Raw genomic sequence first — 23,058 nt, forward strand, 5'->3', positions numbered from 1 at the left:
GAAGTAAAACATAAACAAGCCAGGTGCTAGTTAACTAGGAGGAGCTATAATTGATATTGCTTAATGTTATTAATTATATAGTATATATATGAGACCCAAGGGTGTCAGGTGGGTTCCTTTTTTGCCACGTTACAGGCATGCGCTCGATTCCCTTTTTTTTTTTATTACCAAAAGTCAAAAAAACTTATCGTGGATGTCATACCATTCAAAGGCTTATCCTTTTCAAGTATCGACAGCAGATAGAATTAGAATCAGTGCGGGTGACGACTGTAGTAGGCGTGGAAACTGGCAAATTTAGGCGGAATTATTGGGACGGTAAAGCTTTGAAATTGGAAACTAGATGAATCCTGCCAATCTCTACTATCTCATTGAAAGTGAAAAAGGATTAATCAACTTCGAAGTTAATGACTTGACCTCCCGTAATTGCAGGTCTCGTTTTTTGCATTGATGTGATTCTGGGTCAAAATCCACCATACAACCTAATTGCTTTAACCTTTAGGATGAAGAATCATTAAAATGCTTCTCGGAACTCAAAACTTAAAAATTCAAATTTAAAACATTGAAACAAATGACAGTGGCTCAGTTATAAGTAGAAAATTGGAAGACAGCCATTGACAGGAATAGATGAATGAGCATATTGTTTATGTCACTGCTAACCAGTTCATGCTAAGAAAGGCCTGTTTGTTTGATACATCAAAACATATTTATACAAACATGCCACGATATCATACAAGTAGGAAGCGCATTGTTCACGGTAACACGATGTACTAGAATAAGGGTCTTCCAAATTCTTATATAAAGCTTGCAGTTGTATCACATCACATACATTACAGACTAGTTACCTAGTAAGATAGTATATAACAAGGAAAATAACCACAAAAGATGCCACAAGTGTAAACATTCTCCTGCTTGATTTGGTCTCGAATACCTGAAAGGCAGATCGAATTCATTGTTATGACATCAACAATCGATTTAGCAAAACAGAGAAACACATCCACACGCTTAACAGGAAGAAACAAAAACTGCAAGCAAAAGATGCCATTCAAAGTCACAAAGAGAAGAGTTTGCTAGTTCTTATACCATCTTAAGCTTGTCCATGGTTCCTGAGAGTATTCCTCTTGATGAATCCATATCATTTCCCTAGTTACGAACCATGTGCCATATGTTAACATCAGCAGCATCAAAAACCAATTAAATTCAGAGGAAGATAGTTTTATTCTGCTGCATACATACCATCCGATCCAGCATGCGATTGTGACTATCCACCTCCTCATGTATGTCGCCTGAAAGCTATAGAAGTGAGATTGTGTCAGAATATGCGTTACATTCAGGACATATTATATTATGATATCATAGAACATGTCAGTGAATCAGGATTCAAGCTGAAAATCTACCCTGAAACATGCTAGAGCCAAAAATCCTGAATAATAGAAATGCCTATAGCAATATAAAACATAGATTTGTGCAAGAGACTGCATATATATTACTTAAGTCGAGCATACCACCTTCAATACTCTTTAAAAGAATGAGCTTCAAGATTTAAATCGGCGAAAAAGGGAAGGACAAGGAATTCAAGAATGTAAAAGGATCCTTCTATCACATATAATGACAAGATTCTAAAATCTCATTTATCCAGGTTCTCAATAGTTAAAAAAAGCTCATTAAGAAGCTCTTATTTACTATATAGCTCGATAAACCGGACGAACAATGCGATTAATGATGGCATGAGATAGAAGGGTTCAATTAGCACCGAAGACCATACTTACCCTCTTCAGCAGATTGACTCTATCCTGCAATCCTTCCATTGCTCTTTCATTATCATGCTCATCAATTTCATGCGAGTAAGAAGAAGTGGCCCTTATGCCGCCCTCCTCGATGCCATCGAAGAGGGCAACTCTGTTGTTACGCATGTCCCTGCATGAAAGCAGATCTCAGTAGACTGCCACAATATTTCCGTAAGGATAACTATTCCACAAACTGAAGGCACAATCAAGATAGATAACCAAAGAGCAACTTATGATCCAATCACTTCAGATTTATAATTAGATTGCAAGTTCACATTAAAAAAAAAAGATTGAAAATTTTGATGTAAGAACATCACTATAATCGCAACACCTTCTTTGGATCACATGTGAATCATGGATAAACCAATAAAACATATATGGAATGGGGCAACTAATTAGGTAAACTTTTCAAATAGCTTATAGATGCCAATTATTTACAAACAGATCTAATCAAGCAATTTAAGCGACCAAACCATTGGGGTAACGAAAATTCGCACAAATAGAGATTAAACTGACCGTCTAGGATTCATGTTTCTTCAATTATGGGATAACCAAAGCCCTATAAATCTTCTTCGAACAAGTGTGAAAAACAAAGTGTTTTACCTGTTTGGGTAATTTTAAAATCTGCACTAATTCAAGAAATGAAGGGAATTAGTTCAAGAAATAATGAAAACAAAAAGTGGAGAATGGGAAACCACGAAAGTGAGAAAAAGGGGAATCGAAAGTGAATAAATTCGGATCTGAAGAGAATAGCTTAAAAAAGAAAGAGCGTGGAAACTGCAAAGATTACCTGCTAAGGCTAAGGTAGCACCCGACAAATTGTTGAAGAAAAAGGATATATCCTAATCAGGAATTGAGATTAGAATTTGAACGATTTAATGGCATTTTCATCTGGGGAGTTTTCTTTGTTAGGGGGATTGGGAAGATAAACAAATGGGCTATAATGAAAATAAAGCCCAACAAAAGGGATTTTAGTTTTTGGGTTGACCCTGATATTAAGGGTAAACCTAGAAAACTGATTTCTCTCTCACTCATTTAATGCATTAAACTTTTCAAAGACTCAGGACCTTATCTAAGCTCATGTTTTTCTTTTGCTACCAAACCAAAGGAAAACTATTACATGCATATATGTTGCATGTTCATGATGCACGTATCACCTTTGCTTGTTTCGAGCTGAAAATGTCGCATAATATTTTTAGTTTTTAATATCGTAATATTTATTGTAAGTTTCTATTTTTTATTTACATTTTTATTTATTTCACAGTTATTTGTTTCAAAACCTATATCTATTAGTCTGTTTCTTGTTATTGTTGAGTCCAGGGAGGACGTTTAGGCGTTGTGTGAAGACGTTAAGATAACAGGCCGGTCTCAGGTACCAAAGACAAATATTATGGAGCAAATTGAGTGTCAGTTTAAAGATAAAACTTGTGATCATATTACACATATAGACTCTAGAAATGAAAACAACATTTCATCTCTAAGTAATGGTATAAATAGTTTTGTAGATATGACTTCTTTTTATTTTAATAAATTATATAAAAAGGTTAGTAATATAGAAGAAAAAGTAAATATTTTAAGTGAAGTAAAAAATTTAAATTTAAATAGTGAGTCTAAAGAAATATTAACTAATGTTAATAATAAATTAGATCATGTTATAAATAATAATATAGAATCTGATGTAGATTTAGGTCCTTTATATTACGGTAATAGTAACTAATATTAGCTTTATCTGAAGAAGAAAACACTTCAACAGATGAATCATCTACTTCTAAAAATTATAAAAAAATCTATGTTAAAAAATTATAAAAAAAACATAAAAAATTTGGAAAACAACAAAAATATGATTTCCAGTCCTATAAAACCCTTATAGAACATTGGAAAGAAAAATTTACTAATAGTAATGATAAATTAGAACAAGTAGAATATTTAAAGTTAATTGAGGAACTTTATGAAAAACATAAAGATCTATTTACTTTGTTTAATTATCATTATATGCTAAACTATATGATACTACAGACAGTAGTTCTAGTTATCAATCTGATGAAGAAAAAACTTCAACAGATCAGGATGAAGACATAAAAGTCATTAGTCATAATTCTAATGAAGAAAACACTTCATCTGAAGATGAAAATATATATATTCCTGAACCTATGGATACTGAACCAACAGATCCTTTTGGAAAAAGGAAAATAGATTCGGATACTCAAACAAATGACTATCTAATAGCTTTTGATCAAAATACAACCAGTATTTTGACTAATAAAATAGAAAACTTAACTATAAATAAGTTAAATCCTCAAAATACAGGAAAATCATTTAGTAAAACTTTATTAGGATATAAAACATTAAGACCTAATACTCATCATAGGCATAAAAAGAAAAAAATACTATAAATTAGTTAAATGGAAACCAAGTAATAAAAAGTTTTCTGGTTATACTAATAGTCAGTCTTTTAGAATAAAAACTTCTAGAAAACTTAAAGATATTTTAAGTGTTAAGATAGGTCATATAGTCAAAAACTTTTCTAACAAAAGAAAAGAAGTTAGAAAAAGAAATAAAAGTCTTGAAAAACAAGATTTAGAAATATGTCATAAAGAGGAAACAAATCCTAATGAAATATTATATAAATTAATATCAGAATTAGAATCTGAGACTGATACTGATGAAAATATATTTATGTTTAACATAGGAAGTAGTTCTAATAATCAATTAGAAGAAATTCATAATTCTGAACAACAGGATATTAAACTAGGAAGTTTAATCGAAGAAGAAAAAGACTTTTCTGATGAAATAATAGAAAAAATTAATAAAAATCATATTTCTAAAGAAGAAATATATAAAATATCTAAGTTCAAAATATGGACTCAAAGACATATAGAGAAAATTAGCGGTAACACGGTCGCTAAGGATACTCATGGAGGATTAACAGAAATTCCTCTATTTACTAAAGATAAAATTAAGAGGATTAAAAAGAAATATCCTCAGGTTAGATATATACACTTAGGTATAATTATGATTACTATTAGAGTCTTATTTAGGAGAGGTCATGATATTCCTATAATAGCGGTTCTTTTAGATAAAAGATTTGAAAACCCAATAAAAGCACTTATTGGAGGAATTTAATCTAATCTACACACAGGTGTAATAGGATTTAAAGTTAAACCAAATTACTTTATTTCCATTACAGACCCTCTAATAGAAGAGTGTCTATGCCTTAAAGTTCAAACAAAAAATTCTGAAATAAATGATTTAGTAGAAGATCTAGCAATCAGTTTGACTTCTACTAATGAATATACGAATACGGCAGAAGTAGAAATAAAAGAGATTAATAACAAATTTATTGAACTCTTTGAACCAAACAGGTTTACTACTAAAATACAGCCGAAATTATTAGATTTAAGGGATCTATCAATTCCAAAAGGCTGGATGATAGAAAAAATTAGTAAAGATAGTACTTCTAAACCAGTAAGTACTATAAAATATACGTCTTCAGGTAATAGACTATATTTTAAAAATAATTGTATACCAAATACAAATGAAAAACTAATTTTACCCTCTAGTTCTCAACCAGAAGAAGAAGAGGATAAGATTAGTACAAACAGTACACCAATAGGAATTAAAACGGTTCATATTCTTATTTTTCCTACTGAACCAAGTTCTAGAAACACTAGAATGGAGGAAATTCAAACTTCAACAATTAATAAAAAATTAAGTGTTGGAATAAATATTGAAATTACGTTTGAATTTAGAAAACATAAAAAATATTCTCTAAATACTTTGATAGATACTGGAGCTACAATAAGTAGTTGCAAAAGAAATATAATTCCTATAGAAAAATGGGAATTAATGAGAAAACCTATAAAAATAATAGGTATAGATGATAATAAAACCATAATTAATTATAAAGCCAAAAATATACCATCTACATAAACAATGTTAGATTTGTAATTCCTAAGATTTTATGTTTTCCTAAAATGCAGGGAGATATATTATTAGGAAATAATTTTATATGTCAATATTTACCTTTTACTATTGATAAAAATTTTATAAGGTTATCTATAGAAAACAATTCTGTAGAAACATCACTTATAAAAGATAATAATATTGAGTGTAACAAAACTTTACACCAATAAATTATTAGTAAGTAAATATTTGTGATTTATTACTAATAATTGTTGATTATCTTAGCAGGCCCTATGGATAGAGGTAAAAAACTCTACAAGAAATAGTTGGTGAATGGACTACCGTTCACAAAAAACCCAACAAAGGGTAAGTAGAATCAAACTCTAAAAAAGGATTTGTACCTACTTAAATACCATTTTATCCTAACTAGGGATATTATGTGTCTTATCCAATGGTAAACGAACCAGTTTGAACAAATGTTTTAAAATATCCAATGGTAAACCAACCAATTGGAAACATTTCTTCATTGACCCAAAAAAAGGTGAGTCAATCACAATGGTCTCAACATCAAAATTTGGCAGCACAAACCAGTTATGCTGAAATTATTATGGGAGCAAAAAATTTGTTGAAACAACAACAAATTCAAGAAACAAAAGATCTTTCAAAAATAAAATTTTTTTATAATCCTGGTATATCACTAGAATTTTATAGTTTTATAAGCGAGATATAGAAAACTCATATTTCAAATCAAAGAGCCAATTTCAGGAGAGCTCTTACATAGTTTTCATTATTTTTAGTTGAAAAAACAACTAAGGAAAATGAAGCTGAAGATTTATTACTAAAATCTATTTTATATAGAGAATGGGATGAATTCCAACTCTATATCATGGATATTAAGGAGATAAACAATCTTCTTGATATTTTTAATATTTTATTCATAAAGGAAAAACAATCCTATTATGAATAAGGTATTTAGAATCTGTTTATATAACAAATCTAGACAGATTTTACTGGTAGAAATATTCAACAAAATCAATAGAATCATCTGTAACCAGCAGGCTCAATTCCAAAAATCTTTTTTCTGAATATTTTCTACAATCTTATGTTTTTACAAATTTTATAGGTGGAAGTTTTCCAACTATGAAATTTAGATTGGATCACAAACCGTTCGATATAACCAGTATTGAATGGGGATTTGTAAGAGAAATACTGTAACACCCCTTACCCGTATTCAACACCAGAATAGGGTACGAGGCATTACCAGAACAAATAAACTGTAAACGTATTGAACCGAGTTATAAAATTTCATTAAAAAAATTAAAACTTTCAAATTATTAACATGCTTTTATAATTCTTCACAATATATATAATGTAACACCAGAATAGGGTACGAGGCATTACCAGAACAAATAAACTGTAAACGTATTGAACCAAGTTATAAAATTTCATTAAAAAAATTAAAACTTTCAAATTATTAACATGTTTTTATAATTCTTCACAATATATATAATGTAACATTTCCTGTCAACCACAATATCAAATAATGAATTTTCTCAGTCGAGCTCAATATCAGATGTCAACTTATATTCCAACATTTAGTTTCAATTGTACTACAAATACTTGTCAAATTAAGGATCGTCTTACGGATTTGAGTACATCGTTTGCCCGGTGCCACGATTTGCTTGAATATTTCACATTGCTATAATTCAGTATGGTTTTCTTCACAAAAATATCATACCTACTTTTCATAACTCAGTATGGTTTTCTTCACTGAAACACCATACCTACTTTTCACAACTCAATATGGTTTTCTTTATCGAAATATCATATCTACTTTTCACAACTCAGTATGGTTTTCTTCACTGAAATACCATACCTACGTTTCACACTTTGCCATAGATCCACCATGGACTTATCCGTCAATTCATCACTGGTTACCGAACGTATGTACTCAATCCTGCGTATCCCTTAATTTGAACTAACAATCTCAACTTATTCTCATTTTTACCATAATTATAATTCAACAACAATATACGAATTGATACATTATATCATTCCCACATTAACAATTAATCATAAAAGTTCAGCCATATGAATTTACTATTTCATTACCTTTCCACACTCGTTTCCTATGCATATCACACAAGACATAAACATATCGTTCAACTATAGTAGCAAGCTAGTGCATTGAAACATAATTCTTTTTGGAAATAATCACATAATAAACCATTTCACTAAAGATTTCATAATTTAAACCTTACCACCCCTTTCATGATCACAATATTTATTCATGTATCAAACTTACCAACATGTGTTAATTCAATACCCATTCATGACATTACTTCATGCCAAATCATATACCAAATATACCATACACACGTACTATGAACTTTATTTTCCCACATGAGCTTAAACCATGACCAATACTGCACAAATATATGCATCATTTCTATTTCATCGTCTATCAATTATAATTGAGCGTATTACCAATTACACACAAATCATTTATATATTTTCCAATTTTTCCTCCACCTCCTCTCCATTCCTCATTCTTAATGTGTATAACACATTTAATCAACATTATCCATACTATCACTATTTTCCTTTATGTAAATTCAAGTTGTTTGTCTGAGTCTGAGCCACTAATTTATTTATATATCAAGCTACAGAGCTCCAAATTAAGATCCGTTAATTTTACCTGAAACTAGACTCACATGTATTGTTACCATAAAATCTTTAGAATTTTTGGTTCAGCCAATAAGTACAGTTTATTCTCTAAAGTTTCCCTGTTTCACTGTTCGACAGTTCCGACCCCTCTTCACTAAAAATTAATTATCTCTTTGTATAGAATTCGGATGATGTCCCCGTTTGTTTCTATTAAAAATAAACTCATCAAGGATTTTAAATATATAAATTATAACCAATAATTATTTTTATACAATTTTTAATGATTTTTCCAAGTCAGAACAAGGGAACCCAAATTCATTCTGACCTTATCTCACAAAATTAATTATATCTCATGATTTACAATTCCATTACTTACACCGTTTCTTCTATGAGAAACTAGACTCAATAAGATTTAATTACATATTTTTTTAATCCTCTAATTAAATTTATATGATTTATGGTGATTTTTAAAAGTTAACCTACTGTTGCTGTCCAAAACTGTTTTAGTATAAAATGTTGATAACTAAATTTATAACACTTTCCTTTCCTTTCTCTTCAATATTTTCCATCACTTTCTCTTATTTCCCTTTACTAACATAACAAGAATATAGAACCTTATATAATGAAACTCTACATTAACATTAATTTCTTACTTTTTCAATAATATCAAACTCAAAAGTATATTGGAATCTTGATGTTCTTACCTTGTGCTATTGATTTCAATCTTTAACTTGATTTTCTCTCTCCTCCAGCTTATGTTTCTTAAATCTAACTTGATATTCTAGCTCCCTATAGTCTCCTTAACATTTTTCTCTCTTGATAGCTATGGAAATTCTTTTGATTTCTAGGTGAAAATGGTAAATTTTTGGTGGAAGGACCAAATTATAAAGAAAGCAAAACTTTCTTTCTTCTCTTCTCTTCTAACGTGAAATGCATGGGAAAGGAAGGTGATTCTTCATCTTTTCTTCCATATATATATACTAAATAAAATAATAATAAAATGATAAAATGTCATTTAAAAATCAAATTAAAATATTAATAAACTAATATTTATTTATTAATTTAATCTAAAATATATCCAACATCATCATTATTTTCTAGATTTTTCTTTCTTCTAATTGACCATTTTTCCCTTTAGATCTTTTAAAATTCCATCCTTGAGTCATCACTTAATTTGGTAAAATTACGATTTAGTCCCTCATAATTCTTATCTATTCAATTTGGTCCCAATTCATCCATTTTCCTTAGTTCTAGATTATTCCACCCTTAAAATATTTACACTATTGGTCCTTCAACTTTTTGATATTTACACTTTAACCTCTCAAATTTTGAGTATTTACTCTTGGATAACAAAACTTTTCTCACTTTTGCAATTTAATCCTTTATTTAATTAATATGTCATAATATACTTCCCAATGTTGTCATAACTCAAAATTCTCCTTTTTTTTCACTTTATTTCCTTACTATATTAAAGATAATATCTTACTGTAAAAATTTTTGGGGTATTACATATCAATTTAGACTTTTAAATAAATTGAGTGCTCAAACGTCGAAATTTTCAAACGAAATTTTCACAAAATCATTTCGTGAAATTGTAGACCATAAAAATAAAATTTTTCTCGTCGGATTTGTAGTCCCGAAACCACTATTCCGACTAGACCCAAAAATTGGGCTGTTACGAATACTCGTACAAAATCTTTCTTTTCATCTTATAAAAGATTTTCCAGCAGTAGTAAAATCCTTACTACAAACCATCATAAACAATGATGATTTTTTCTATTATTTCTATATCAAAATTAGTAGTTTTATTGGTATTACTGAAAAAGAAAATTTTTATCAACCATATCAAATTTGGGAGATTCATATGATGCTCGGAAGCCCCCGATTATCTGCTTTTAATGAAGACAAAGAACACTTGGCATCAACAATTGACTAGTGTCAAAATAATTTAAGCCACTATCAGATCCAAGCAGGAATTGATTTAACGGCTAAAGCCAAATATCTTCTTCAACAAAAAGAATATAAATTCAGAATTGATGGAAGAAGGATATTAGCATTTCATTCTGGAATCATTGAAGAAAATGATGAAGAATCCATTCGACTACTAAAAAAGTTAGCCGACATGGAAATTGAAAACTTCCCATATGATATTCTGGAGCAAATCAGACACACATGGGAGACTTTTTATCAAGATATTTCTTCAATTCATCATTTCTAAACAAAGAAGATGAATCAAAAAGGTTGAAGTAAAAAAAGATGGCAACCTGAAAAGAAAGAAAATCCACATACCAACAATAAAAATTGGCAACATGGAAGTCATCATCAAATCCATGATGAAGACAAAAAAGTATTGCAACGTGGAAGCTATCATCAAAACAATGATGATGTAAGTAGCGATGGAAGCAACCATGATAGAAGCAGTGATGGAAGTGGCCATTAACTCAAGTATGCAACGTGAAAACATCCATCACCATGCAATTAAAGAAGCAACAAGACAAATGAGATGTGGAAGCAACCATATCCATTTAAAGCAGAATCCTTATCAGAAACACTATTCGAGATTCAAAATATAATAGTATAGGATTTTTAATTCCCACTATAAATAGAGAGGAAAATTTATTTATATAGATATCTTGTACATTACAAAATAAATTTCTCTTAAATACTTTCTTTTGTGTAAAAACTTTTTTCTTTTAAAGAGTCTACAAATCCTCCCGCTTGCCAAAAATAACTCCCACCATGTCTTCACAAAACCACACCAAAACCCTCCTTTTCTCTCTTTTCCCTTTCACCAAAACTCTAACTCTCGCCCAACAAATCCATGCCCGTATTGTTCTCCATGGGTTCAATGAATCCGTCGTTTTGGGATCCAGGCTCACCGACGCCTATATCCATTTGGGTTCTCTGCTTTTTTCCCAGAAAACCTTTGATCGCATCACTTCCAAGAATCTCCATTCATGGAACACCATTATCTCTGGGTATTCCAACAAGAAGCTTTTTCTCGATGTTTTACGCCTTTTTAATCGAGTGCGAAGGGAGATTGTTGGGGTTGACAGCTTCAATTTAGTTTTTGCAATCAAAGCATGCATTGGACTCTCGTTCCTGAAAGATGGGGAATTGATTCACTGTTTGGCTCTTAAGTTTGGGTTGGCAGGAGACCCGTATGTTGCACCGGCTCTTTGTAAGATGTACGGTCAATTGGGTTCTCTTAGAGATGCTAGGAAGGTGTTCGAGGGTTTTCCTGGGAGGAATTCTGTTTTTTGGGGTACTATGATGGAAGGGTACTTGAAGTTCTCTGAGGAATTGGAAGTCTTTGAACTACTCCGTAGAATGAAGAGATCGGATTTTGAATTTGATACTTTTACGGTGGAAGGGTTGGTTCGAGCTTGCGGAAACGTTTTGGCTGATAAAGAAGGCAAGATGTTTCATGGTTTGTGTATTAAAAGGAACTTCATTGGTTCCAGTCTTTTCTTGCAAACGTCCCTTATATATATGTATTTGAAATGTGGTTTGCTTGATTTGGGGCTGAAATTGTTTGAAGAGGCCAATGAAAGGGATGTGGTTTCGTGGAGTGCGATGATTTCTGGATTGGCCAAAAATGGGAAGGGCTCGGAGGCTATTGCCTTGTTTGGACAGATGCTGCAACAGCCATTATTAACTCCAAACTCAGCTACCTTGGCTAGCATTCTGCTTGCTTGCTCCTTTGGGGGGTCTTTGAAACAAGGAAAGAGTGTTCATGATTACATGATAAGAAAAGGGGTTGACTTGGATGATCTAAATTACACTGCTTTCATAGACATGTATGCCAAATGTGGTTCTATTGCAATGGCACAAAAAGTTTTTGTTCAGATGCCAGTGAAGAATGTTGTTTCTTGGAGTGCAATGATTAATGCTTTTGGAATTCATGGTTTATGCTCAGAAGCTTTGGCTTGTTTTGATCAAATGCGATCAGAAAACCAAGTACCTAATTCCATAACATTCGTTTCGATTCTGTCAGCTTGTAGTCATTCAGGAAAGGTTGCAGAAGGATGGAAATATTTTAAAGCAATGACTCAAGATTACGGGATTGTTCCAACTGAGGAACATTATGCATGTATGGTAGATTTATTGGGAAGGGCAGGGAAAATTGATGAAGCTTTATCCTTCATCCACAGCATGCCTATGGGAGCAGGTGCTAGTGTTTGGGGGGCTTTGTTGGATGCATGTAGATTGCATAGAAGGGTTGGAGTAGCTGAAAATGTAGCTAAGAAGCTCCTTCGTTTGGATGCCAATAAGGCTTCTGTTTATGTTTTGCTTTCCAACATCTATGCTGATGCTGGCAGGTGGGAATCGGTGAAGAAAATAAGAAATAAATTGGCAATAAGAGACTGTGTAAGTGTGTCGGATTTACCGCAATTGAATCGGGGAAGAAGTTGCTCGTACGTTAGTGCCTAGTATTGATTAACTTACATAAACACAAACGTAATGATTATGAGATCAAACAAGAAGTTGTTTATGGCCATAGTGGGAAATGAGAAATCATTTCTGAGCTGATGAACAATAGAGATGGAATGCCCAGCAGCATGATTAAAAACTTAAGAATATGTGGCGATTGTCACACAGCATGCAGTTGCAGGGAAGATGACTTCATGGAAGGATTAAGATATTTCATCATGTTCAAAATGGTCTTTGTCCATTTAAGGACTACAGATAAGAACTGCTGCTAAACTGACCATGGAGGTATTTGTTTATGAATAATTGATGCAATAAAACAGTGTCCACTGTCAGAAAAAAGAATTCTTCAGAGCTTCGTTAAAGCGTTGTGCGGCCTGCTCGGAGTTGCCCACCATTGAATGGTAAGAGAAAATGCTAGGCCAACCACTCAAAAGAAAGAAAAAAGGGTGCTGAGTTTGTTTTCAGTTGACTTAGAATTTGATATGGCAAATGAGAGACACTAAAATCAGTTCCTTATACTAGTTTACAATATGTTGTCATTGAATCAGTATGAGTTATTTTATATGCTATGTCATTTGTCCAACTAAGTTGCTCAGCAAAAGGTTTAATTCAATTGTTTGGAATTAAGTATATATTCCTTTCCTGTTTTCATATTACAACTTTTGCTTAGATTGTGGAAGAAGCCAAGCACATTAATATTTATTTATTTGTTTGTTTATGATTCGGCAATAATACTATTGAGTTAATTGAGGGGTATTTCATTTAAAGAATTATAAACGCAACTTCTACTGGATAAAGTCATCATTATTCAGCATTTCAAAGAATAATGTTTTAAGTACTACTTCCTGAACATGTCCAGGCAGACACCTAACTTAATTGTTGCAGAAGCCAATGTTGGATATAGTTTGACTTATAACCACCCAAGTTTATATATTAACTTATAGTTGCTGTATTAAATTAGTCTATGCGATTCCTTTAAAAAAAAAAAGAGTTATTCTATGCAATAGCATTGAAATAAAAAATAAAAAATTACAATTTTTTTAATATAATTAAAAGAGACGTGATAACGTTTTTTTATTCCATTATAAGATAAACATATATGTGTATATAAGCAGAGAATTGGAGAAAATTTTGAACTAACAAAATTATCTTTTATTCTTCATTATGTTATTAAAATAATTTTTAAAATAAAATCATGATAATATATTAATCTCTTAATTTTATTATAACATTAAATAATTAATAATTAAAATACATTGATTTATTTACCAAATCAAATGTTATATTAATAAAAAATCAAATCATGAATTTGGTCTACATGATTATCTTTGGGTAAAATAATCATAAATAGAAAAAATGTAAATTAAAAGGTAATTGGGTAATGGACCACCTAAGTAACTAAGAACTTAATAGAAGAGACAAAAGCCCGGCGGAGGTGAGGGTTAGATAAAAAAGGGGACTTTTCATCTTTCAATTTTTTACTCATTGAGAAGGAATGCCTAAGGGCGAAGCCAAGCAAACAGATTCTCTCCTCACTCAGTGTTTCCCAAGATTCACTCTCGATTTCTTCTCTTATCCCACACCTATATATGCTTTTGAAACCCCACTCTCATAAACTACCGCATTCTACTCTATTCATCCGCTGCTGATTCTCGAGAGCAATGGCGAACCCACCGAAGCCATGGAAAGCGGAGTACGCCAAGTCCGCTCGATCATCTTGCAAAACTTGCAAGAGTGTTATCAACAAGGAGGTCTTCAGGCTAGGCAAAATGGTCCCAGCCACCCAGTTCGATGGCTTCATGCCCGTACATTCTCTCCACTGTTCCTTTTTTTTTTCTGGGTCTTCTGTTTTCTTTTGTTTTTCTTAATTCTGGCAATTGTTAAATACATGCAACTATAGTTTTCATTTTGATTTTGGTGGGATATTGTTAAATTGCTTATTAATGTGTTGTTTTCCTTATATCAATTTTCTCTTTTAGGCTTTGGCAGTTGTCATTCACTGCTATGTTATTCTAAAACGCAAAATCTCCATGTTTCTGTCGTCATTTCTTTACCTTTTACTTAAACTTTACTCTTTGCCTTATTGTGGATGCTTAATTCTTCCAGCATTTTTACTTATGTTCGTCTATTTTATGAATTAGATGTGGAACCATGCAGATTGTATACTAAGGAAAGCAAATCAGATAAAGTCGTACGTACTTTACTAATTTTCTGTTCTGTTTTCTGAAAGATAATCTGTATTGGATGCGGAGGTTAACTTTTTATCTTTTTTTTTTAAAATGTGTAGTACTGATGATGTTGAAGGCATAGAATCCCTTCGATGGGAGGACCAACAAAAAATCAGGAACTACGTGGAATCAGGTGAACCTTCAAATGCAAAAACTATCACTCCTCAAGCCATGGAATATGCTATTGAAGTTTCACTAGCTTCTCGAGCCACTTGCAAGGGTTGCTCCCAGAAGATTATGAAAGGAGAGGTGGGTTGTTTATGTTTAATGCTTTATTCTATTTATGCTTTTCATATACTTGGTTTGTCTTTAGTTACTAATTTTTGGTTTACGTAAAATGGATCCACGGATTAAGTGTCTAAGGTTGAAAGTATCGGTTCAAGGACCCAGTAAGTGTATAAGGTGGAAAGTACTGCTTCAAGGACCTAGTAAATCAATCTTCTTTTGTTTGTTGCCTTAGCATAGGAAAAATTGATGGTGATAGAAGTTTGCTTCATGTTTAAGGATAGATTGGAAAGTTTTTACCTTTGGTCTTGCAATGAGTTATTAGATGCAAAATGGTAAGATAAAATGGTTTTAGGTGGTCAGATCATTGTTCTGAGATACGGGCTGGATTAGAGCCATATTTTTTCTTCCATTAGGTGTTTTTGAGGTGTATATTTAGTTGAGATGTGTTAACATTTCACCTTTCTTCAGCTTTGAAATTAATGTGCTTTCTACCGTTGTTTTCTCTCAAACATTGGTTTCTGGGTGGTTCCTTCGAACCAAATCAGATGCGTCATTTTTGTTGCTGTAGCATCTCAATATTTGTCTTTCAAATAAGAATCTCTTATGCTCTTCTTTGTTTTCTTGCTAAAGATAAATATTTTTATAGTAAATATTCATTATATTAGAATGTTGTTTTCCTTTTTGTTTCTAGTTTATCTTAAAGAAAATTGATATATAAAAGAACATGGTAGAAGCATGAGATGAATTTTGAAATTCATTTATGTTTCCAGCTGATGGCTTTTATGCTGCTGCTTAAGTTTTAGGTACATTTAGCACTTTACAGTTTTTTAAGACAACATTGATGATGCTAGTTGTGCAGAAATGAGGTTTAACACTCTTTTGCGCATGGGCTTTTCTAATATTGTTAGGTTCGAATATCTTCCAAGCCTAAGGGTCAAGGATCTAAGGGATTGGTGTGGAACCATGCCAAGTGTTTTTTGGATTTGTCTCCAACTACTGAAGTGGAAAAGTTGCCTGGATGGGAACACATTCCATCTTCTGATCAGGCATCTATTTCTGCATTGGTTAAGAAGGTTCCTGCTGCTAAGACAGGTATGGGATTTACCATCCTAGGCTTTATCAGATGCCATAGGGGACTCTAAATTTTGACTTCAATTGTGTTCTCTTTGAATCGTCATTGTCCCTTTCAGGCAAAGGAACTGATGTACCAAAGGAGCAACAGCCACAATCAACCTCCACAGCTGGTGCAAAACGTAAGAAGGATGTTGGTGATGATCAAAAATCAAAAATCACCAAGTTGGAAGGAGAAGTGTCTGCACGTGGGGCTGGGCGTACAAAGAATGCCAATGACTTGACGGACAAAAACCCAAAAGATTCTGATCTGGAAACGAAACTGGAGGCCCAGGCTAAAGAACTGTGGGCTTTGAAGGATGAGTTGAAGAAACATGTTACAACAGCAGAACTGCGTGAAATGCTTGAGGCCAATGGCCAAGATGCAACAGGATCAGAACTTGATTTGCGTGACCGCTGGTAAGGTTACTCCTATGCTATGGATTTGATATTGTGTTTTTCCTTTTACGTAATTCACTAGTTGAGCAGTTTTCTTTTTTTTCTTTAACTGTAATGGATGATTTTGGAGATACCTTGATGATGCAAATTGTTGAACCTATATCAGACACTTTATAATTGAACCTGTTGTTTGTGTGTGTACCTAAATGTAGTTTTCATGATGAATTGCTTAAGATTTTTATCCGTGCCATGATGAACGTAAATTCTAATAAACTGCACTTAAAATTGAAAGGATTCTTTTGGTATAATTCTGTGCAGTGCTGATGGGATGATGTTTGGAGCACTTGGTAAATGCCCAATGTGTTCTGGTTGTCTTCGCTTTTCTGGAGGCAAATATCGCTGCCATGGCTACATTTCAGCATGGAGCAAGTGTTCTTACTCTACTTGTGAACCTGAACGTCTTAAAGGGAAATGGAAAGTACCAGATGAAACAAATAATGAATTTCTTAGCAAGGTATTAACTAATATTGACGTGATATGTAGAAGTGTTTAAACTATAACATTTTCCTGACTCAAACTTTTGCAGTGGTTTAAATCACAAAAAATTAAAAAACCAGCTCGCATCCTGCCTCCACCTTCTGCTTCTTCAAGTCAAGCTGCTAATGGCCAATCTCAAACTTCAAATGCTGAAAGCTTGGCAAATTTGAAAGTTTCCATTGTTGGATTGCCTAAGGAGTCTTTGGTAAAATCTCTTCCACTGTATTTTAAAAGTTAGTGAAGTTATATTCATTTTGTTCAGAATAAATGTGAATGTTTGTTTATTCCTTGACGATATTTGCTCCTCAGGAAGAGTGGAAGGGAAAAATCAAGGAAGCAGGTGGTATGGTTCATGCCAAGATCAAGACTGGTATGTGCTTCCTGGACTATATTTTGATATAATTGCTTTTGTTGATTGGTTTTTACTTAATAAATAAGTAAATAATGTTACAGATACAAATTGCTTGGTTGTGAGTGGGGACTCGGAGGGTCATGATGCTGAAAGGAGGAAGGCAAGGTAAAGCTGCTTCCATATTTCTTCTCTTGAGTTCTTCATTCATTTTAGACTCATTTCAAGTATTTCACTTTTCAGGAGAATGAGATTGCCAATTGTTAGGGAGGACTATCTTGTTGATTGTTTTAAAAAACAGAAGAAGCTTCCTTTTGATTTGTACAAAGTTGAAGCCATCGGTGAGGCCTCTAGCATGGTCACTGTCAAAGTAAAAGGACGAAGTGCTGTGCATGAAGCCTCTGGTCTGCAAGATTCATGTCATATACTTGAGGACGGTGGAAGTATATATAACACAACTCTGAACTTGTCTGACTTATCAACCGGTGTTAACAGGTTCATTTTGTACACCTGTCTCTGTTGTTGGCTTTCTAATCTGTTATAGCTGACTGACATTCCTGATTTCAAACTTGTGTTAAATGTTTTCCTTATTGCTTATTGACATATGCAACTTAATGATTGTGTGTTCCTTGCTTCTTCAGAGGATAATAAGGGCATTTTTCTTGCCTTAATCCTCTTTGAAGACTGACACACATGCTACTTTGGAAACATTGTGTTTTCCCCGTTGCTTTTTTGACCTACGGTACTTGGACTTGGACGCGAGTGTTGGACATGGTTATGTGTCCATCTCCGGTATGTTCAAATTTTCTCAAAGTTCCCATGTATTTTGAGGGTTTTTGGAGGATCATATCCTATACTCGTTTTTGGATAAGTGCCAGACGTGAGTACCGGACTTGGGCACTTCAAGAAAGATGAAGAGTCGGAGTAACATAGTTTCTGACTGTTTTGTATATCAATTTATCACCACATTAATTTTGCCACTTAGCTTTCTTAATTTTCTGTTTTAGTATTTTTGTTCTCTTTTGATTATATTCCTTCTCAATAAATGTTAACTTCTACTTGTTTGTTATGTCAAGTTACTACATCCTCCAAATAATCCAAGAAGATAAAGGGTCAGGTTGTTATGTATTCCGTAAATGGGGTCGTGTTGGGAATGAAAAAATTGGCAGAAGCAAATTGGAAGAGATGCCAAAATCAGATGCAATCTCTGAATTCAAACGTTTATTTCTCGAGAAAACTGGGAACTCATGGGAGGCATGGGAAAAGAAACAAAATTTCCAGAAACAGCCTGGCAGATTTTTCCCATTGGATATTGTATTGCTTATTTTCTTTCCATCTCTCATCAAATGTGTTATGCCTCTTGCTTGATAGTGGATTCCCTTTTCTTATAGTTCACTTTTACATGCTGGAAATTGTAGGACTATGGGGTTAACAAACAGGTGTCAGAAAAGAAGCACACTGATGCAGATAGTCAACTTCCTCCTCCCTTACTTGAATTGGTGAAGATGCTTTTTAATGTGGAAACATACAGGCAATTTGCCCATTTTCCAAGCAAACTCTCCCCTCTCTTATTCTCTCAAATTACTTTGATCTCTTAAAGATCCATTCTTGATTACAGGGCCGCAATGATGGAGTTTGAGATTAATATGTCAGAAATGCCCCTTGGAAAGCTGAGCAAAAGCAATATTCAGAAAGGTAGGTAACTGTAAAATCTGGTTTATTTTCTCTATTGCTGAACACCTTAGAGGTTGCATTCTAGGAGTTAAATTTCTGGCATATGCAGAGTAGAAATTTTAGTAACCATATCTTCTTGGCCCAGGTTTTGAGGCATTAACAGAGATACAAAATCTATTGAATAGTGATGCTTCTGATCCTTCTCTCAAAGAAAGCTTTATTATTGATGCCAGCAATAGATTTTTTACTGTTATTCCTTCTATCCATCCACATGTCATAAGGGATGAAGATGATTTTAAGGCAAAGGTATACATCCTACATATTATTACCTTTTCCTGATTTTTGACTGCTTCTAATTCAATGATGGTACCGTGTCATTATCCATCAAATTTGATTTCGTTTCACTTGAGGCATTTATGGCCACTTATAAACTGTGTTAAACCCAAATTATAAGGTCTAGTTTGTGCCGTATTTAAATGTTTGGGGACTGATTTTTATTGTGTAATAAATAAAGTAGTCTATTTAATTTTCTTGCATGCATCTAGTTGAATTTACTTGTCTGCTTCCTGTATCGGTTTATTTTAAGCAGTCCCAACTCTGTTTGATCTGAGCATTGGTGTTCTCATGTTCAATTCAGAAACAATTTCTCATTGTAGGATTGGTACTTAATTGCCTTTTCTTTTTTTTCCTTCCTTAAATACTGAAGGTGTTATGCTGTTTCCTTATGACATCTTCAACTCTTTTGCAGATTAGGTGCCTAGGTTGTAGCTCTTTGTTAAAATTTGTTGATTGCTTTTACTGTGCTAGATTATAGCTGGACATTTTCTCCTTGTATTGTACCATTATGCTGTTGGTGAATGCCATTTTCATTTTGTAGAACCTACATTTTCTCGGCACTTGATAGTTAGATGCTATTCTTGGCTACAAAGAACACTGTTAAAAATTTTGAAAAATGTTATTGACTGGTTATCTTTGTGACTGCTTTGTTGTGGTACCATCTACCATGGGTATGAGTGAGATGCCAATGTTTTTTACACTATTGTATGCAGAAGGCAGGAAGTTGGAGTCAACTTGCTCAATTATTGCTTGAAAACTGTTCAAACTAATCTGCAAGTTTATACAACCTTTCTATGAGTAATCTATGGTCCTCCTTTTCTGCTTGAAATGTAGGTGAAAATGTTGGAAGCTCTTCAAGACATTGAAATAGCCTCAAGACTAGTAGGTTTTGATGTTGACAGTGATGACTCCCTTGATGAAAAATATAAGAAACTCCATTGTGATATTACTCCCCTTCCTCATGATAGTGAAGATTTTCAGTTGATTGAGAAATATCTCCTTACCACTCATGCCCCTACTCATACTGTGAGTATGCATTTTGCATTTGTGGAAAGCTCTTACTGTTAACTGGTTATGGGCTTGTTTATTGTTTCCCCCACCTCTCCCTCTCTCCTGTAGGTTCAATTTGCAATATTAAATTACTGCAACTATATATATTTTACTCGCAGGATTGGAAGCTTGAATTGGAAGAAGTATTCTCACTTGAAAGAGAAGGAGAATTTGATAAGTTTGCTCCTTACAGAGAAAAGCTTAGTAACAGAATGCTTCTCTGGCATGGTAAGTGGCTTTGTTATTTACGCAAGAGATGAGTGATTCGCAAATTGCTACAAATAATTTGGGGTAATTTTCCTCATGCTACCTTTTTTTTTTGTATGTAGGTTCTCGGTTGACAAATTTTGTAGGGATACTTAGCCAGGGACTAAGAATAGCTCCTCCAGAAGCTCCAGCGACTGGCTATATGGTTCTCTTACATTTTCTTTATTGTACATCACTGTATACAGGACATACACATTTCTTTCACGAAATTAAATTTGTAACACTTTTGCATTCCAGTTTGGCAAGGGGGTCTATTTTGCTGATTTGGTCAGTAAGAGTGCTCAGTATTGCTTTACTGATAGGAAAAATCCTGTGGGCCTCATGCTTCTCAGTGAAGTTGCTTTAGGGGAGGTCTATGAACTAACAAAGGCCAAGGTTAGTGCACCCTCTATGCCAATGTGTAGATGCAGAACTTGGCATTTATTCATTATTTTTCTTTGCTTTTCTTCATTCTTGTTCAGTATATAGAAAAACTACCAAAAGGAAAGCACTCTACCAAAGGGCTCGGAAAGAAAGTACCTAAGAAGTCTGACTTTGTAAAGTGGAAGGATGACATTATTGTTCCTTGTGGCAAACCGGTTCCATCCAGTGTGAAGGAATCTGAGCTGATGTATAATGAATACATTGTTTATAACACTTCTCAAGTAAGTTAAAAGATCTTTTCTGTCCATATAGCTAAATACTGATTCTGGCATTTTGCAGTTGATGAGTTTATCCACCTTTAATGCATGAAACGAATTACAACTTTGGTTCGATTGCAATGTGCTTTACGCATATCCATCAGTGCATTATTTTCTCTGTAGCCCTTTCCACTAAGATGCCATCATTTCTATCTCTGTTTTTTAAGTGCTTTGAGGTTTTTCTTTAAGAAGTGGTTTGAGTTAGATGAACAATGGATTTAATTTTGAATCACAAGATTAAGGTTTGAAAGGTGCTGAAAATATTTGAGGCTAAGAAATTGTTGGCATTGTTCAGGGAGGACTAAATGACCTTGTTTGAAGTAACCTATGACATATTTCCTTCTTGCTGTACTTAAGTGGCCTTGTTTAAAATTGAGTGGGTATGTGTAATTACTATTACTACCAACATACCATCTAGGTACCTGGATTCAAGGAAAGTGTTTGGTGAGGACTAAATGACCTTAACCTCTGACACATTTTGTTCTGGGTGAAATATGTAGCCTTGTTTGAAAATAATTGGACATGTGTTATTATTATTACTACCACCTACTGCCTATAGCATCAGGACTTGGGGGTAAGTGATGGGTATGCTTAATTTTTCTGTAAGTTTTTCCATATATTTGGAAGATTATACCCTTATAACTATGTCTGAACATTTGTCGGACACAAGTACTTTATAAAAACTGAAGAGTCCATTTAATATAGCTACCACTGCTGCTAAACCTGCTCCTAACTATGTCATTGCTTTAATTATTGAAATCCAATTGATGTTCTTAATGTGATTTGTACTTATCATCTTCAATATTGTTGATTGGGACAGGTTAAGATGCAGTTCCTGTTGAAAGTGAGGTTTCATCACAAGAGGTGAAGGAAGGTGATGGATATTTATAATGTATTTTGGTGAAGGGCATATCTGTATAAATGTTAAAACAAAAACGTTTGTGCCGTTGTGCATTTTTTGAAGCAAGGTCGAGTCTTGATAAGATCTAGTTTTGGGGATTAGCTTGGAGATCTTTAACTTGAGCCTGTTATGCATGTCAAAGCTTTTTGTAAGTAACGGAAAAACAGTTGCTACTTTAATCCATTTCTTCTTAGAAAGATTTCATCTTCTCTCTCTATAAGGTGGGATTAAATGATAATGGGCCTACCAGCTTATTGCTTTGTTGTTCATATGACAAGATTTGATAGCTTTAGCTTCACTTTGAATAGCTCTTGATCCCTATATTCAGCCGTTTAAGCCGGTAGAATCTGGAATCCCCACCCAAGAGCTTAAAGTAAGATTAGAGATCACCTAAGGATAGATTTTGCTTTATCAGTCACAGCTCCTCAACTACAAAGATATTATGTTATATGAATGAGAAACTTCAACCTATTAATGATGTAGAAATTGTTGGTTTCCATGTGCATGGATG

The 23,058-nt window shown here is 33.3% G+C and overlaps 3 protein-coding genes across 4 annotated transcripts; 2 read left to right on the top strand and 1 right to left on the bottom strand.

Moving 5' to 3' along the window:
• Positions 1 to 664: 664 nt before the first annotated feature.
• Positions 665 to 2,883, bottom strand: LOC107922907 (bet1-like SNARE 1-1). Of its 2 annotated transcripts, XM_016853114.2 has the most exons (6): positions 2,575 to 2,883; positions 2,301 to 2,408; positions 1,767 to 1,914; positions 1,234 to 1,290; positions 1,081 to 1,140; positions 665 to 928 (listed from the first exon to the last, which is right to left on the bottom strand). In XM_016853114.2, the coding sequence occupies exons 2-6, from the start codon at positions 2,312 to 2,314 to the stop codon at positions 839 to 841; spliced, it is 369 nt and encodes a 122-aa protein (XP_016708603.2). In that variant the 5' UTR covers positions 2,315 to 2,408; positions 2,575 to 2,883; the 3' UTR covers positions 665 to 838. The 2 variants fall into 2 exon arrangements, with proteins under 2 accessions (XP_016708603.2, XP_016708604.2); XM_016853115.2 differs by lacking the exon at positions 2,301 to 2,408 and having other exon boundaries at positions 2,575 to 2,746.
• Positions 2,884 to 11,043: 8,160 nt separating this feature from the next.
• LOC107923183 (pentatricopeptide repeat-containing protein At1g06140, mitochondrial) lies at positions 11,044 to 13,494 on the top strand. The gene has a single exon (XM_016853402.2). It carries the CDS (start codon positions 11,094 to 11,096, stop codon positions 12,786 to 12,788), a length of 1,695 nt encoding a protein of 564 aa, XP_016708891.2. The 5' UTR covers positions 11,044 to 11,093; the 3' UTR covers positions 12,789 to 13,494.
• Positions 13,495 to 14,185: 691 nt separating this feature from the next.
• LOC107924403 (poly [ADP-ribose] polymerase 1) lies at positions 14,186 to 22,751 on the top strand. The gene is made up of 20 exons (XM_041106114.1): positions 14,186 to 14,593; positions 14,930 to 14,979; positions 15,076 to 15,265; positions 16,153 to 16,336; positions 16,435 to 16,774; positions 17,072 to 17,267; positions 17,340 to 17,495; positions 17,600 to 17,660; positions 17,744 to 17,807; positions 17,883 to 18,134; positions 18,716 to 18,953; positions 19,058 to 19,170; positions 19,258 to 19,334; positions 19,459 to 19,619; positions 20,484 to 20,675; positions 20,819 to 20,927; positions 21,029 to 21,111; positions 21,204 to 21,341; positions 21,428 to 21,610; positions 22,467 to 22,751. The coding sequence occupies exons 1-20, from the start codon at positions 14,450 to 14,452 to the stop codon at positions 22,512 to 22,514; spliced, it is 2,979 nt and encodes a 992-aa protein (XP_040962048.1). The 5' UTR covers positions 14,186 to 14,449; the 3' UTR covers positions 22,515 to 22,751.
• Positions 22,752 to 23,058: the final 307 nt, after the last annotated feature.

This window comes from Gossypium hirsutum, chromosome D11 (genome assembly GCF_007990345.1).
Source record: "Gossypium hirsutum isolate 1008001.06 chromosome D11, Gossypium_hirsutum_v2.1, whole genome shotgun sequence".
Lineage (NCBI taxonomy): Eukaryota > Viridiplantae > Streptophyta > Magnoliopsida > Malvales > Malvaceae > Gossypium > Gossypium hirsutum.